The sequence below is a fragment of the Micropterus dolomieu genome, linkage group LG10 (assembly GCF_021292245.1).
Source record: "Micropterus dolomieu isolate WLL.071019.BEF.003 ecotype Adirondacks linkage group LG10, ASM2129224v1, whole genome shotgun sequence".
In the NCBI taxonomy this organism is placed as follows: domain Eukaryota; kingdom Metazoa; phylum Chordata; class Actinopteri; order Centrarchiformes; family Centrarchidae; genus Micropterus; species Micropterus dolomieu.
This window is the reverse complement of record NC_060159.1, coordinates 23,832,026-23,846,787: the sequence shown is the minus strand read 5'-3', so window position 1 is coordinate 23,846,787 and position 14,762 is coordinate 23,832,026. Positions and strand designations below refer to the sequence as shown.

General features: G+C 38.6%; 2 protein-coding genes across 2 annotated transcripts in view; one reads left to right on the top strand and one right to left on the bottom strand.

The window, feature by feature from the left end:
- The window catches only part of igf2r (insulin-like growth factor 2 receptor), an 86,663-nt gene that overhangs the window by 20,201 nt on the left and 51,700 nt on the right, over positions 1–14,762 (top strand). Inside the window, exons 9-15 of the mRNA XM_046059892.1 lie at positions 572–671; positions 1,383–1,512; positions 3,892–4,095; positions 5,159–5,299; positions 5,413–5,497; positions 6,859–6,979; positions 7,419–7,560. Of these exons, the coding sequence (XP_045915848.1) occupies positions 572–671; positions 1,383–1,512; positions 3,892–4,095; positions 5,159–5,299; positions 5,413–5,497; positions 6,859–6,979; positions 7,419–7,560 (923 nt within the window). The remainder of the gene's footprint in view (positions 1–571; positions 672–1,382; positions 1,513–3,891; positions 4,096–5,158; positions 5,300–5,412; positions 5,498–6,858; positions 6,980–7,418; positions 7,561–14,762) is intronic.
- ttll2 (tubulin tyrosine ligase-like family, member 2) lies at positions 8,334–12,331 on the bottom strand. Its single transcript, XM_046059889.1, has 4 exons — positions 12,063–12,331; positions 11,508–11,742; positions 9,616–10,988; positions 8,334–8,785 (listed from the first exon to the last, which is right to left on the bottom strand). The coding sequence occupies exons 1-4, from the start codon at positions 12,296–12,298 to the stop codon at positions 8,503–8,505; spliced, it is 2,127 nt and encodes a 708-aa protein (XP_045915845.1). The 5' UTR covers positions 12,299–12,331; the 3' UTR covers positions 8,334–8,502.

Below are 14,762 nucleotides of genomic sequence, written 5' to 3'. Positions count from 1 at the left end.
ACCTAACTACCCTGCCGTATTCAACATATGGCACAGTCCAGCAAGTACTTTAGGAAAATGTTGTAGATGTGTTGAGTGGAATTCATCAACACTAAGCCTTATGACTGTACCAGCTACTAAAAGGCCACAACATATACTACCGCAAGTGCCATTGGCTGCTGACACCAGAGAAAAGATGCAGGCCTACCTGAACCCCAGTGAGACGGCTCACAGGTCAGCATCTGTTTCAGTGTATTTAGGTCAACATATAAACGCAAATGTACCTATTTATACCCACTTTCTGTAATTTTTTGTGTTTATATCGACAATGCCTTTGGGGAGGGACTATCCATAATTTTGCTGCAAAGACTCCAAAGACAATGAAATACTTTGAGAGAGATCAGGAAAGCTGTGTGATGGGGAGAGGAGGCTATGACGGCAGGCTTTTGGACCTGTGTGTCTGTCTTTAGATGTGGTCAGACAACATATTGTATTATCAAGTGTGTTTCAAGCATACAAAACCTTATAAGTATTCAGGTAATTTCCATAATCATGCCACTGAAATGTCTGTTGTGTATTTTTTGATGTCTAGGATGTCAGAAAATGTTGAAGATACACTCACTGATACCAGAAAGGAAACCAGATGATCCAGATGAAACAAAATTTGCAGCAACACCATGGGGATTTCTCAGGTAAAAATGCTTTTTGGTATTTTGATTGAATTTGCAGAATTTTTTTTTATTCCATCTGCTACTAAAGCAGTTGATCAACAATCTGCCACATCTAAGCAGCACTGCACTGGCCAGGTAGTAGGTTAGAGTCATTGCATTCAGTTAAGCGTAATGCCAGTTTTAGCTTTCTTTTTTGTCTTATAATTTTTTCTTTCCTCCTACAGGATGCATGTAAACTAACAGATATGCAAATCTAAATGGCAAAATGTCGCTATACTTTTCTGGCATGTTCCAGTTAGCTTAATTCGGTGTCATAGTATCAGCAAACCAAATCAGTTCTCCAGTTTTACAAGATTATGACAACAGCAATAATTGAGGATGAAGTTTTCTTGAATCTGTAGTCTATGAAAGACCCTGTAGCTTTTTGTGCACCATTTGTTCCCGACTGAAATATTTCTAAACTAATGGAAAGATTGACATGAAATATGGAACAGGAATTCATTTTGCCTCAGAATTGGAGTGATGATTGATGAATTTTAATAACTGGTATATATTATATTATTATTATATATGGTATATATATATATATATATGGTATATATATATATATATATGGTTTATATATATATATTGTGTGTAGTGCAAATAAGCAAAGATGATGAACGTAGTTAACTGTATACTTACAGTCTTTTTTTATTATTTCTGATATATTACATTACTTTTTGTATGCAGAGAAAGACAGGATCAGAAAGATAAGCTCAAAAGGGGCTGCAAAGGAGATAACATCCTTTCTGACAGTGAAGACAGTCAGGCCATGAGACATCAACTCAGGCTGCACAAACTGGAATCCAAGGAAGTACAGGTCAGTTTTCGGTGGAGAAAATATGGTTTTGTGCCAGACCAGACATTTTAGGAGTAGATCAATGCTCGGGTTTGATACTATAAAAAATGTGGGGTCCACTCAGTGTTGTCCACATCTGTTATGATGATCACAATGAGGTAACCTAATGCAACAACATTGCTCTTTCATACTTTTTTAACATTGCTGAAGTTCTTTGGCACAGAGGTAGTATGAGCTACTGTAAATCATGCTGTAGCAGCACACACAATACTTAAATACTTAAGTTTATTGTCGCTTTGAGTCTTTTCGGGGGATGTGTTGACACTAATAAAAAGATAAAACGACGCCCATATATCCTTTCAGCTGCACAAATGTTGGTTTGGCAGCCAGTCTACTGCAGCATTGCTTAACAAACTGCTTCAGTGTTTCTCATGACATCATTGGCCTGTTTCACAACACAACCTTTCCTGCTAGTCTGTATACGCATATTTGATGGTTCTCGTGAAATTGCTGTGTAACACTTATTTGTGTCAGAGACATACCTTGATAAGAATTTATTGTATATCTCCTCCTCTCCTTCCTGTATTACCTTGAGCCATACTGCCCACTCGTGTGGCAGTATGAACTGGTATCACCAGTGTTGTGCATTGTCTTTTGCATTTAGAAGATAACAAGCTGTTTAATACCAGTACTTTAACAATACTTTCAGGTACCACTTCAGCCTTTTAATACAAGGATTAAGAGTCTGATGAAAATGTGAAACTTGATTTTGCACCTACTGCCACTGGATGACAATATATTGTGTAGCTATAAATGGTTTCATAATCTACGTGCAATTATCTGACTAGTGTTTGTTTGTTTTCTGGATAACTAAAAAGGTGTCTGTTGATCCTGTGTAAATTCATCTGATTATTCACACTCTGAAAAATGTGCATATTTTCCTTTAAAGAACTGTGTGTTTTCTCCCTTGGAGCATACCTGAACGAGTTTGTGCATGTTTTTCTTAGATGTCATTCATCTGCTTGACAAACTGGAAATAATTATTATTGCCTCTTTGAAACCTAATGTCGGGAGGCGTGGTAAAAGACACTCTAATTTGACAGACACAGAAACTTAATATACCAATGCAGTACTGTAGGTGTTTTCCATTGACCTTTAGATGATTGCACGCTAAAGTATTCCACAGCAAAGTGGGAAATGGTTTGACTAAAGTATATTCGCTAAACATAATTCAGTGTCAGCTTTATCGCCTCCTCTTTTACACTTTATAATGCTAATAATTCTTAATTTTGAATTACAAAGCAACACTTGCTGGGAATAGATTCATGACATGTCACAAGGTCGTGGGAAAAGACAGATCAGTAAGATGTAGAGTTTGTCCTCTTAGATAATCAGCGTGTTCACATTTCCCTGAAAAAAAAAAAACAAAGTTGCCATAAGAACCTTAAAAATGTATCAGCAATCCAGTTTATAGATACCCCTAGCTACAACTAATGCAGTGGACAACAGTCTGATGTTTGAGAAAGGTGTTTTTTATTTGTTTTTTACAAGAGAGACCTGGCCAAGGTAGCAGCCATACATAAACACAACATATTAAGATGCTACATACAATCATGACAAAAACAAAAAAAACATCTTTTGTGTTGATATAGTGTTGATTCAACTTTATGGTCATGTCAGAGATGTAGTTTGTGGTGATGTTGAATTGTCATGCGTCACACAGACAGGTGTGTCTGTTATTCTGTCGACTCTTGTATATTATTGAAGATAGGCTAAATAAAAGAAACATTTCTCTGTATACCACAATACAGTTCAACAGCACCACAAACTCCATTCTCAAAAATAACCATAAACACGTCTCTATTACAGCAACAACAGTGTCACAGTCAAAGTGACTAAATCATATAACATATATTTTCACTCTGATTAATTGTACGTTAGTAGCGCTGCAGCTAATTATATTTTTATTTATATTCTCTCTTTTAAAATGCCAGCATTGCTGGATACTATGAATTATATGCTGCTCTGTCGTTTGAATATTTGTCTGATCACGTGATTAGACAAATGAGTAGTTTGGGAAACTTCAGTTTACCCGTACATGGACGGTTTGGGATGACACACCACAGTTTTGTTTTGACTTAAATTAGCTTGAAGCTATTGCCTGGTTTCTGATTGAGACTCTTGTCATCATGTGTGATGCAAAGCCGTTAACACATCATGGCGTAAATCTGTGTACACATTTACAAATATATTCCCACTGAGTCAGCACATGAGTCACATACAGAGCTGCATGCTTTTGAAAAGGGTCACATTGTATGTTTGTATTCTGACTGTGTGTGTGTGTGTGTGTGTGTGTGTGTGTGTGTGTGTGTGTGTGTATGTGTGTGTGTGTGTGTGCAGGCCCTCAAGCAGCAGATGGAGGCCCTTCAGCAGCAGTTTAAGCAGAGAGAGGGTGATTGGTCTGTAGTTCGATGCCAGCTGGACCAGCTGATCAGAGAAAACTCTGAGCTGAGGAAGAAACTCACAGTTACACCACAGTGCCACCCAGTGGACGGCCGATGTACTGCACAAGCCCACACTGCATACCAGGAGGGACGGACAGAGGTAAAATATTCTGTATAATCTTCTTCTCTTCAAGTCACAAATCATATTAATCCTATAAACATGGAATTCCCCTTATTTTAACCTTATTAATAGTTTGTCAAACAACATTTTTCAGTATAATTTTGTCTCTTTCAGTGTGGTTTCATGAAAGCAGATATTGCAATGTCGCAAGCTTTTGTTGTGGAGGAGTGCAGTCAATGTAATTGATCTCCATGTAGCAACCCTTTAATAATTACTGGAGAGAGCAGCCAGTAAAGGATGAGAGCAACACTTGAGATCGATACAAGGTGCTAGTTCACTTTGCTAAAAAGTTTAGACTGACTTGTTGATCCATGACATCAGCACCAATGAGAATTAATTATATTGTTGTTAGACCCAAACACAGAAGATTAACTAAAATAATCAGCACTTTTAATGATTAATTCTAAGAGTATGTCTTACAGTAGAGTACTCTGTTATTAGTGTCTGTTTCACACTTTACAACTCTACAGAAATTCGAGAGTTCACCTTTGTGTCTGCTCTGTAAATCCTTTTGGTATCAAATTATTCAAATATATAATACTCTGGTAAGTGGTCTTTTAAGCACCCCGACAATAATTTATGAGGAAAGACAAAAGATGGTGTCAAAGCACTGGCTGACCTCATTACATGTTTGTGCAGTGAAAGTCGATAAGCTCCCCGTGCCAGGTCTGTCACTGCCCAAACTTGATTTTACCATCACAACTTAAAGGGTTGTGTCAAAACAGGTTAAGTTAAGTAGTTGAGCTCTGTCAGGGGGATAATATTTCATAGCAAAGTGTGTTGTTGTCCAAAGTGAATTCCAAGCTGATGTGTTATATAAAGAATATATTAAGGACAGTAAACGCAAAATAACACAAAATACACAAACAAAATATCTTAAGAAACTTCATTTCTCCATTTAAAATGTACAATTTCCTCAGAATAATACCGAAAAAGGCACTTAAACACATCTTCACCTGTTTATGTAGCTTGTAGAAATTAGTCTGAATCACCAGAAACTTTCAATCGAAAACTGTTGACAATTTTGTACCGCTCTTCCGAGATGGAACATCTTCTCTCAGACGGGTGCAGCCTGGAGACTTTCACTAACGGGACAAAGAAAGTAATTTCTGCAGACCAGAAGGCAAAAACAGTCACATTCTTCAATGGAGACATCAAACACATTTTGGAAGATGGGAAAGTGGTGAGCTCCTGTACCCTTCTTACCTTTATGTATGTTTAAAAACGTAATAACAATGATGGTAATATTGATGTCTTTATTTTTCACCACTAAGATCGTGAACATGTGTGTTACAGGTGTATTACTATGCTGGTTCACAGACAACACATACCACCTACCCAAGTGGTCTGGAGATCCTTCACTTCCCCAACAGGCAGATTGGTAAGAGATGCACATGAGTCAGGGTACTGTTATGTTTTGAGTTTTATATTGTATATGATTTATAGTATATATTTCTCATCTTTAAAGTTTACACAATTTATATTTTTATAATAACAACGTATCAAATGACAATTTGAAACTGAAAACAATGTAAAAACAATTTGCGATTCAGCTCATTTTTTAACTGTCTGGCCCACAACTTTACTCTTTTGGTTTACTGTCATCGCTCTCAGCAGCAGGTAGCTGTTTTCAGCGAAAAGGCCAGACACAATTAACGACTAGCTGGTGAACATAGTGGGTCATTATGCAGCTAAGAACCGGATATATCCCTCAGGAGTTGGCAGCAACTAAAAACAGAGGAGAGTGAATATTGGAATTGCATTCATCAGGTGGACAGAAACACAACTCCAAATAAATGATTGTTGCTCCATAACTGCTGAATCAGTAAAAAAGCAAGTGTTTGTTAATTAGTTCACCATATCACCTTAAAAGGGATGAAAAGTCAAAGTTGTTTTTGCCCCCCAGTGGCAAAACAAATCAGTTATTGCAGGTTTAAATCTGTTGTTTTTAACACAGTCTGATAACAAAATATTAGACTCTATTGTCCCCAAGGGAAAATTTGTTTTCACAGCACTGTACAGCGTACACTCAGGCCAGTTCAGCGACGCCTTTCCTTTAAGGTGGCTACCCCTGAGGGGATTAGACTTTTCTTAAAGCGAGCCCCCCTGCATCTCAGTGCTCTGTAGCTGCGCAAAGAGGGCAGTGAGGTGAGATTGATTGAGTGGTTATGTCCTGTGATATTGAGGTTGTTTAATTCTGCTAGGTTGGGTTTGGGGAGACCAATTATTGTGGTGGAGGTGTTAGTTATGGGTGTAAGTTTGGCCCGATTAGTAACGGATGTTAAAGAAGCAGGTGGAACAGTATATTAGGATGGGCTGAGCATTGTATTCCCAGAATATTTTTCTTTAAAAAAGAAAATACTGAAAAAGCACTTGATACCTGATAGACAACTGAAATTCTGCACAAGAGTATTTATAAATACTTTCACTCATACTTGATTAAATTCTCATTATAAACCTCATTGTATTCATTTCATGTGAAGGAGTTCCCATAGGCAACCTGAGTATTATTGAATAATAATGCAATACAAACGTCAAAAAATATTATCTAATGTCTATCATACAACTAACCAAAACCCAGATAGTGTTTTTAAATGAACGCTCAGTACAGTGGCCTGATGTATTGACAAACTTAAACTCAGTTTGAACAAATGTTTTTACCCTTTGAACATCTCTAATGGAAAATGGACTCTCTAGTATATGACTACAGCTTCCAGTACATTGTTTCTCCATCCATAACAGAGAAGCGACACCCTGGGGGGAAAAGAGAGATCTTATTTCCAGACCAGACCATCAAGTTTTTGGAGGCTGACGGCAGTGAGAGGACAATCTTCCCTGATGGCACCATCGTTCACCTTTCACCGTGAGACTAAAGTCGCTTCCACATTTCAGGTTTAGCTTCAGGGTGTCTCCAGTGTCAGAAAGACAGTGGGACCAAGGACGACTAGCTGTCATTACGTTGGCAGCTAACAGATATCCTCATAAATAAATAAACAATATTTGTACACCATGAGGTAACCAGTAGGAGGACAGACGCTGACAAAATCTAATTTTGATATCAAACCCTGAATATACAGCTACAGGCTTGGAAAAATCATCTTATTCCACTCTGTCTGACAGTATCATGTTCTGTAAACTATGAGGTTTACTCTAAGTGAAATATTGTCGATGGATTAAGTTGGTAAAGGCAGACACAATTGAATGAGCATTATGTCTAGATGGGATTTAGTATCGCTTTATGAATTTGTAGTTGCTTGAGATGGAAAATTTCCGTGTGCATTCTGCCTCATCATCTCTTTCAGATCAGGTGAGAAGATGGTCGATTTCCCCAACGGACAGCGAGAGATCCACACTTCCCAGTACAAGAGGAGAGAGGATCCTGATGGGACGGTTAAGACCATCTACCCCGACGGACGACAGGAAACCAAGTACGCGTCAGGCAGAGTACGCATCAAGGACAAAGTAACCATCAGACATCTTAAATGAATGTGTGTGTGTTCTTATATGTAAGTATAAGACAGGGAGTTTTGTTTGTGTGTGTATGTGTTTGGGGAAGTAGATCTGGGAGGGAATAACTTTCATTTATGTTTGAAATAGGCACCAGTACAGTAGTGATCACAGATAGTGGATTAGAGATGTTCTCACATTGTACACTCATGCAGCAAGCAATTTGTTTAACTATTTATTTATTATATTATTTCTTTTTAAAAGGTAGAGAACTTTTTTGATCTTTAAAATGCCTCTTTATCCTTTCAGATAGGTATATTTTTTATATTCTGCTCTGATCCTGAGCCAACAACTGTCATTGATCTTAATGAGTTATCTGATAAACTCTTAAAATATCAGTGTTGCTGTGCTGCTCACACCACAAGACATTTTATTTGTCCCAAACTGTTGTCTCATTTTGCACGGGCGTGGATTCTGTGCCAACGTCAGGGTTTTAGTCTCAACTCTCAGTATCAATGAATTAAAAGTCTGAGACTGTCAAATTGTGGTAAAAGCCTTGTAATCTGCACCAGCCCTAACTAAACCCTGCATCGGTTTACCAGCATCAGCAAGATGGTGTAAACATTTTTTTTTTGATTTTATCTTGAAGAATTCTGTTACTCCTACTGACAGTAAATGTTTGTTTTCTCTATTTATCTACTCTTCACAAGAAAAAAGTGGTTTGTTAAAAGTAATACAACTGAGTATTAAAAATGATTGACAAGAGATAATACACATCAGTTATTCAATTTAATTGTGACCTCTTTTCCACTGTGCTGGGAATATCCCTTGGCATACAGAAGTGATGTGTCTTACATTTTCAAAACAAGTCAGGGCTTAGCAAGAAATCCGTAAAGAAAAAAATTGAAAAAAAGGAACTCCACTCTAAGTGGGTTTGAATCATCGACTGAGCAATGGAGGATCCTGTGGCCCCCACAACAGTGAATCAAAGTCTTCTTCACCTTTTATGTCCTTCTTCCCCTCCTCCTTGTCTCTCCTAGACTTCTCATCTGATGTGGCCAAAGTGTGCGTCAGCTTGTGAAGCTCTTGGATGACTATCTTCACATCCAGTTCATGCTGCGAGGCCCTCAGAGTGGCTGCATTAAATGGGAATGTCCGAATGAAATCTCCAACTCTGAGTGGAGGAACATGTTGTCCATTCAGTGCTGGCTTGTGATTCCCACTGTGAAACAATCACAACATTTGATTATTATGTTATATGAATGGTATTTGAAAGCAGTACCCCTCTTTGACAAGATGCAGCTATTTAACCTCATCACCTTGCTTTCATCCACTTACATAAAACTTATCAAGGCTCTTGTACTTTTTTAACTTTAAAGTTGTAATCTCTGCTGTCTAAAAAGTTGAAAGGGGAAATAGTGTTTTTTAAATAGCATAATTATTGAATAAACAACGATATTAGATACTTAAAGAAACTACCATTCTTTTCGTGACATAAATCAAGCCACAGGAGATCCTGTTGAAAAAGGCTCTGTTCCACGGCTGTGTTTTTAGTTTTTAGCAAAATGACAATGGGATTTTGAATGAGGTTTTCTTACATCTGGAACAGAAGCAGGATGTTTTGGTTTTACTTCAACTCTCTTAACGGGACTAAGAGGGGTGAAGGCCAACAGTCCTGCCGCTTAATCTCTCTCTCTTCAGCTATGTATCACGCTGTATCCTCTCACTTTCGAGTGAGCGTGGCTTAGAGCAATAAACAGTAGGATTTGATTTAAATTCCATTTGTAAGTAAATATTGCTCACATATCCCATTTCCACTTGGAAAAATATGTCTCATTACTGAAGCTAAACATGTTTTACTGTGACTTAAAGTGATCCCGCTACATTATGTAACCAGTAAATAATTTACCAAACACATGGTGAACAATTTGACCTAGATTGCACATTTTCAAAAAAAACAATGCATTGGTTTTTTGGTTATATATATATATATATATATGTATATATATGTTAAAAACTTGAAAAAAAAAAACATAGCAGTACTGTATATACCTGTAGATGTTTGGGAGCTTTGACGACACAGAAGAATGTCTGAATCCCAGCCCCTTCTGTGTGATATCATGTATCGAAGAGGAAACGTCTGTATCTCCCAAGAGCTCTATCTCGGCTTCTGTTTCAGTGTCGTCACGGTTTGCAACCTCAGACACATGAAGACTCCTGCCGTCCTTCTGCCACGTCGCAAGACCTGGACATGTCTGTCTGTTTACCAATGACACGTTTGTCCTTGAATGTGGGCCGAGTATCAAGTTTAGGCTCTTGGCAGTGTGGTTTGTGGTAGCGGTGGTGTTAACTATTCTGCCACTGGGATATAGCTTGTTTAAGTCAACAGGGGGAAGGTGTCTGTGGTAGTCTGCTGCAAAAGCATGTTGTCTGGACTGTCTTTGGTTCATCTTTTCAGGTAGGCGAAGAGTTTTTAGCAGACGCAGAGTCATGGACTGGCTTACACCGCTTCGCTTTGGAAATATGGTTTCTTTAAACTTTGACGGCAGAGGTATTGAAATATGTGAGGGGTGGTTTGCATGCAAACAAGGCTGCTTGTACCCATGTCTCTGATAAGCCCTCTCCCTCAAGCTGTCAATCAATGTATAGTTCATTAAATCAATCAGATCGTTGATTAGCCTTTTCTTCACTGTAATATCTGCTTGGCAGTCCAGAGTCAACGCAGGGCTGTAGTTGACCTCCAGCAGCCACGGCTTAAACTTGCCGTCAATAAGGATATCAAAGCCAAACAGCTCTACACAGTTTGGACAGGAGGGGACGGAGGGAGCGATCGTGAGGAGGGTCAGAGTGACAATGTTGTTGATCCTCTGCCACAAAAGCAGCTCATTGATGTTTTGGCTGTGGAGAAAATGCCTGAACTTGCTCATGGTCCACTTGCATCCCTGGCCCACTCTCTCTTTTTCGGTTTTGTAGAAAGGACCGAACTTATTGATGCTGGTGTTGGTGAGATGAGCATACAGGTTATGCAGAGACGACAGGTTGTACTTCTCAGTGGCGAAACGCACCAGGCCTTCCTGATGAATGTAAACGGTCAGTGGATGAAAGCTCTTCACACACACATAGATCCTCAGGTCAAACTTGTAGCCGGAGATCAGCAGTGGGTTGCTGATGTACCTCTGTACGATTACAGAGCAGTCGTAGACCAAGTCCTTAATGTCCTCAAACATGAAGATCCCTCTGCCTCTGGAGAGATCCACAGGCTTACATATCCAGTAAGCTGACAGTCCTCTGGTCAGACGTAGTTTGTTGTACTCAGCCAGGAAGCGGGTATAATCGTTGGGAAGGATGAAAGCGGTGGGACTGAAGTCATAGAAAGCTGGACCGAATGTGGTTCTCATTCTCCTCAGGTTGCGTGCCAGGCAGTCCTTCCAAATGAATTACAAATCAATCTTTTAGTGTGATCGTTTTCATGAAGGCACTCTTTCTAGTTGATTTCTGTTTGGAAACTTTTTTAGTGTGGTATTCTTGCTTAAGCCCCATTAACATCTGGGATTAACATATGATCTGTGAGTTCTGGGGTGCACCCTTTTCTCATTTTTGATTATAAAACAGGTATGTTTACATTCTGTTAAGAATAAAAGGAAGGTGCAAAAAAGATGCTGCGAAAGTACAGTTTCATTGGCCCAATCAGACGTAAAATTAATAGCTCTCAGATTAAGTTTCCAAACCAGGATTGTTATACATCAGTTATACATCAATACAATAACAAATCACAGGATTTTAGTGAACAGATTCTTTTTTTTGGCTATACTTCCGTATAAAAAGGACAAACATATGGATTATTCTGGTGTCTACATCTAATTTTCGTTACCAGATGACACCAAGAGCTCTCTGCATTTCTTTCTCTCTGCAATACACAAAGTTAACACACGTCGAAACATCACCTTGCGCGTGATGCCTACAGTCTTGGGGTGGTGGTTGAGGCGCTGCCATGGCAGCAATTTGTGATATTCGGAGTTGCGAAATGCAGAGCCCCGCCAGTAAAGATTCCAGTCTTCCTCCTCCCGTTCTCCTTTGTCATATTCCTTCCATCCTCGCTCCAGAAGCACCTCCCTCACCAGCTCTGGGCCTCTGTCATGTAGTCTGAACACCAGGGATGCAGCCATGCAGCATTGTAAACTATAGACACAGGAGAAATACAGAACAGAAACATGGATAATTTATCTGTCTTTGTCTGAGGTGCATTTTTTGAATCATCTTTTTCTTTGCAGGTATGTCAAACAAAGTGCTAAAGGAAACATTACATAAGCGGGTGGGAAATGAAATGTCAACTGTGCTTTTTAAACTCATTGTTCCAGACGGCATTTTAACCATCAGGAAATTACAGAATATGGTCTGTAATAGACAATAATAATAATAATAATAATGCATTACATTTATATAGCACTTTATCATGGAAACTCAAAGCGCTTCACAGTGAAGTGGGGGGAGGGACTCACCTCAAACACCACCAATGTGTAGCACCCACCTGGGTGTTGCACGGCAGCCATTTAGCGCCAGAACGCTCACCACACATCAGCTTGAGGCAGAGAGGGAGGGACACATTGAGCCAAATACTATGGGGGATGATTAGATGGCCAGATGGTGAAAGCCAGGTTGGGAATTTTGCCATGACATTCAGCAGGACAAACCCAAAAGACAAAGTCAAAAGCCTCTGCAGGTGGCGCGAGGGCATTGCAGGGGAGGCAAAGATGCCATGTGAGATGAATTTGAGTCAAAAATGGCACTTCTCAAATTCACACAGACAGAAAACACATACAGATATCATTCAGTGTGACTTACACTTCACGATATTAGAAGCACTCCAGACGGGATTATTCAAATATGGTTATGTTAAAATCACCACTCCTTCTCCAGAGAACTGAATCCAATCTGAATGAGCCGCATTGACACAGGTCATCCCCTGGCTGGTGTCAAAGTACCTTGTTTATGTGAGCTAAAGTGTTTGCATGTATTTCCAAGAAGCCCAAACAAACCTGACACTTTGTCTGGCCACCTGCACAGACAGAGGGATCAGACTCAAGCTTCACCAGCTCATTAACCAACACAGAACTTTCTCACATCATTATCTGAAAACATTTACAAAGGATCAGAGTGCTGCATTTTGGACTGCTAAAGATTAATAAATACACACACATAATAATAATGGTCACTCCTTAACAACTCAGAAAACACTGATGCAGAAAATTAAATGTCCAAAGATAAGTGATGCAAGAAAAATGTATTAGCATAAGTGTTAAGATGGTTAACATGGTTTTTCAGAGGCTTTTTTCACGCTAAAAGGGAATTACTAACTGGAAACTCTAACAACATGTAAAAAACTAGAATATATCTAACTTCCCATTTCTAAAATCGATATCAATAATACACCAATTAGTAATTTACGATATTGAAAAAAGTGTGATTTGGCTTACCTTTGAATGCACATTACCAAATAGTCTCACTTTGTTTCTGCAAGGTTAATGAAGGGTAGATGGTGAGAGTCATTCCTGTCGAACTCTTGCATAGTGTACAGTGTTCTCGTAGCTCCTCCCATTGACAAAACCAGACTCTCACACAAACAGGCTCAAACTGCAGGGGGTAGGTCTGACAGGTTTTTGTACAGGAGGCGTCTATCGTACAGAACAATGATTGTTAGATCTGTATTGTTGTATGCTTGTTGTTATCACAGAGATAATTAGTTATTTAATACTTAAGAGGATAAAAAAAATCCAAATTTACAAAAAGGATAGAATATTTTAGAGTTGGATATTACCTACGTTAAAATACACTTAGTTCTGATCTATCCACTGTAAGTACAAACCTAGCATTATACTATTTGTTCTACGAGCTATGGTCTAGTGCAGTTTTATTGGACGGGTGTGGGTGTGATTGGATACATGTATGTAACTGCGCCAGAGTTCAGGATTAGTCTAAATATATTTACATTTTACAGGAAGAGACAAGAGGCATTTTGAGAAAGAAAAATACTCAAAGACACAGCAAAATGTTTTCCAATTTCTAATCCTGTCCCTGTGTTATTTGTTCATTTATTTCAAATTCTAACTATGTTGGGTTTTTCTTTTTAAGTATTACTTTATTTCTGTATAATAAAATTTTACTGCGTCTTTAAGGCAGAAATAAAAAACTAAACTTGGACCTGCCACAGTCTATTTTGCTAAATTTCTGATTACAGAGATATTTTTTTTTACCATTGTGTGGTATAGCCATGTTTTCAATTATAGGGTTAAATTTAATGCACTTGCTGCCAGACATTAATGTCGTCAGCACAGTGATTGTGCTGATGACATTTCATCATCAAAAAAATGGTGTTAGTTCAAGCAGACAAATAATTACAACAGTACCCAGTACCCAGTGGCAGGTTGAGCAAATTTACTGAGTTTTTAATGTGTATTTAATTGTTTATTTGTCTTTTAGTGACAACAGTGTAGTGAAGAGGTTGTTACCACAGTGGAGTTCAGTTTCTGTACATCCAGTTGGCTGAGAGTGAGGTGAGGTGTGTTCTCTGACCCATCGAAATGTGTTGGCACTCCGGCCTGTTTGGGCAACACAGTTGGACTTCCATCTTGACTAAAAAACATATCTGCAACAAAAGACTATAAAAGACTATATATATTTGCTAAATGTGTGTAATGAAATCACATACAGCCAGCCAATCATTACTGCAGAAAAGCACTAAGGTTATTATTCAGTTCCATTATGCAGTTAAAAGTGAAGCTATCCAGCATTAATCACTAACGACAAGATAATTAAATTGTAATATAGGCAAAAAGGTGTCATTAGATGTTACTCCAAATAAAATTAGGTCATATGGCAGGTTCAGACTGTTCTAACCTGCCGTACGCCGTCCTTTGTGCATTCGCACCATTTATAAATGAGGCTCCCGAATCTCTGAAAGGCACGTCTATAGTTAAGGAAAAGCCATAGCAGTATCATCCAGAGTTTCTGTGATGTATTTACTTTTTACTGTAGATAACAAAAAACGCAATGTGAGTTGGATCTCACCATAACAAACACGTCTCTGTGTCAAAGTGACAGGCAGTGCCCATCATCACAAACTAAAGAAGAAGTAACTAAAAGAACAACATTTTGCTTTGTGTAAGCTCAAATTACAAATCTCAATTCTGCAGTTTTCTTGT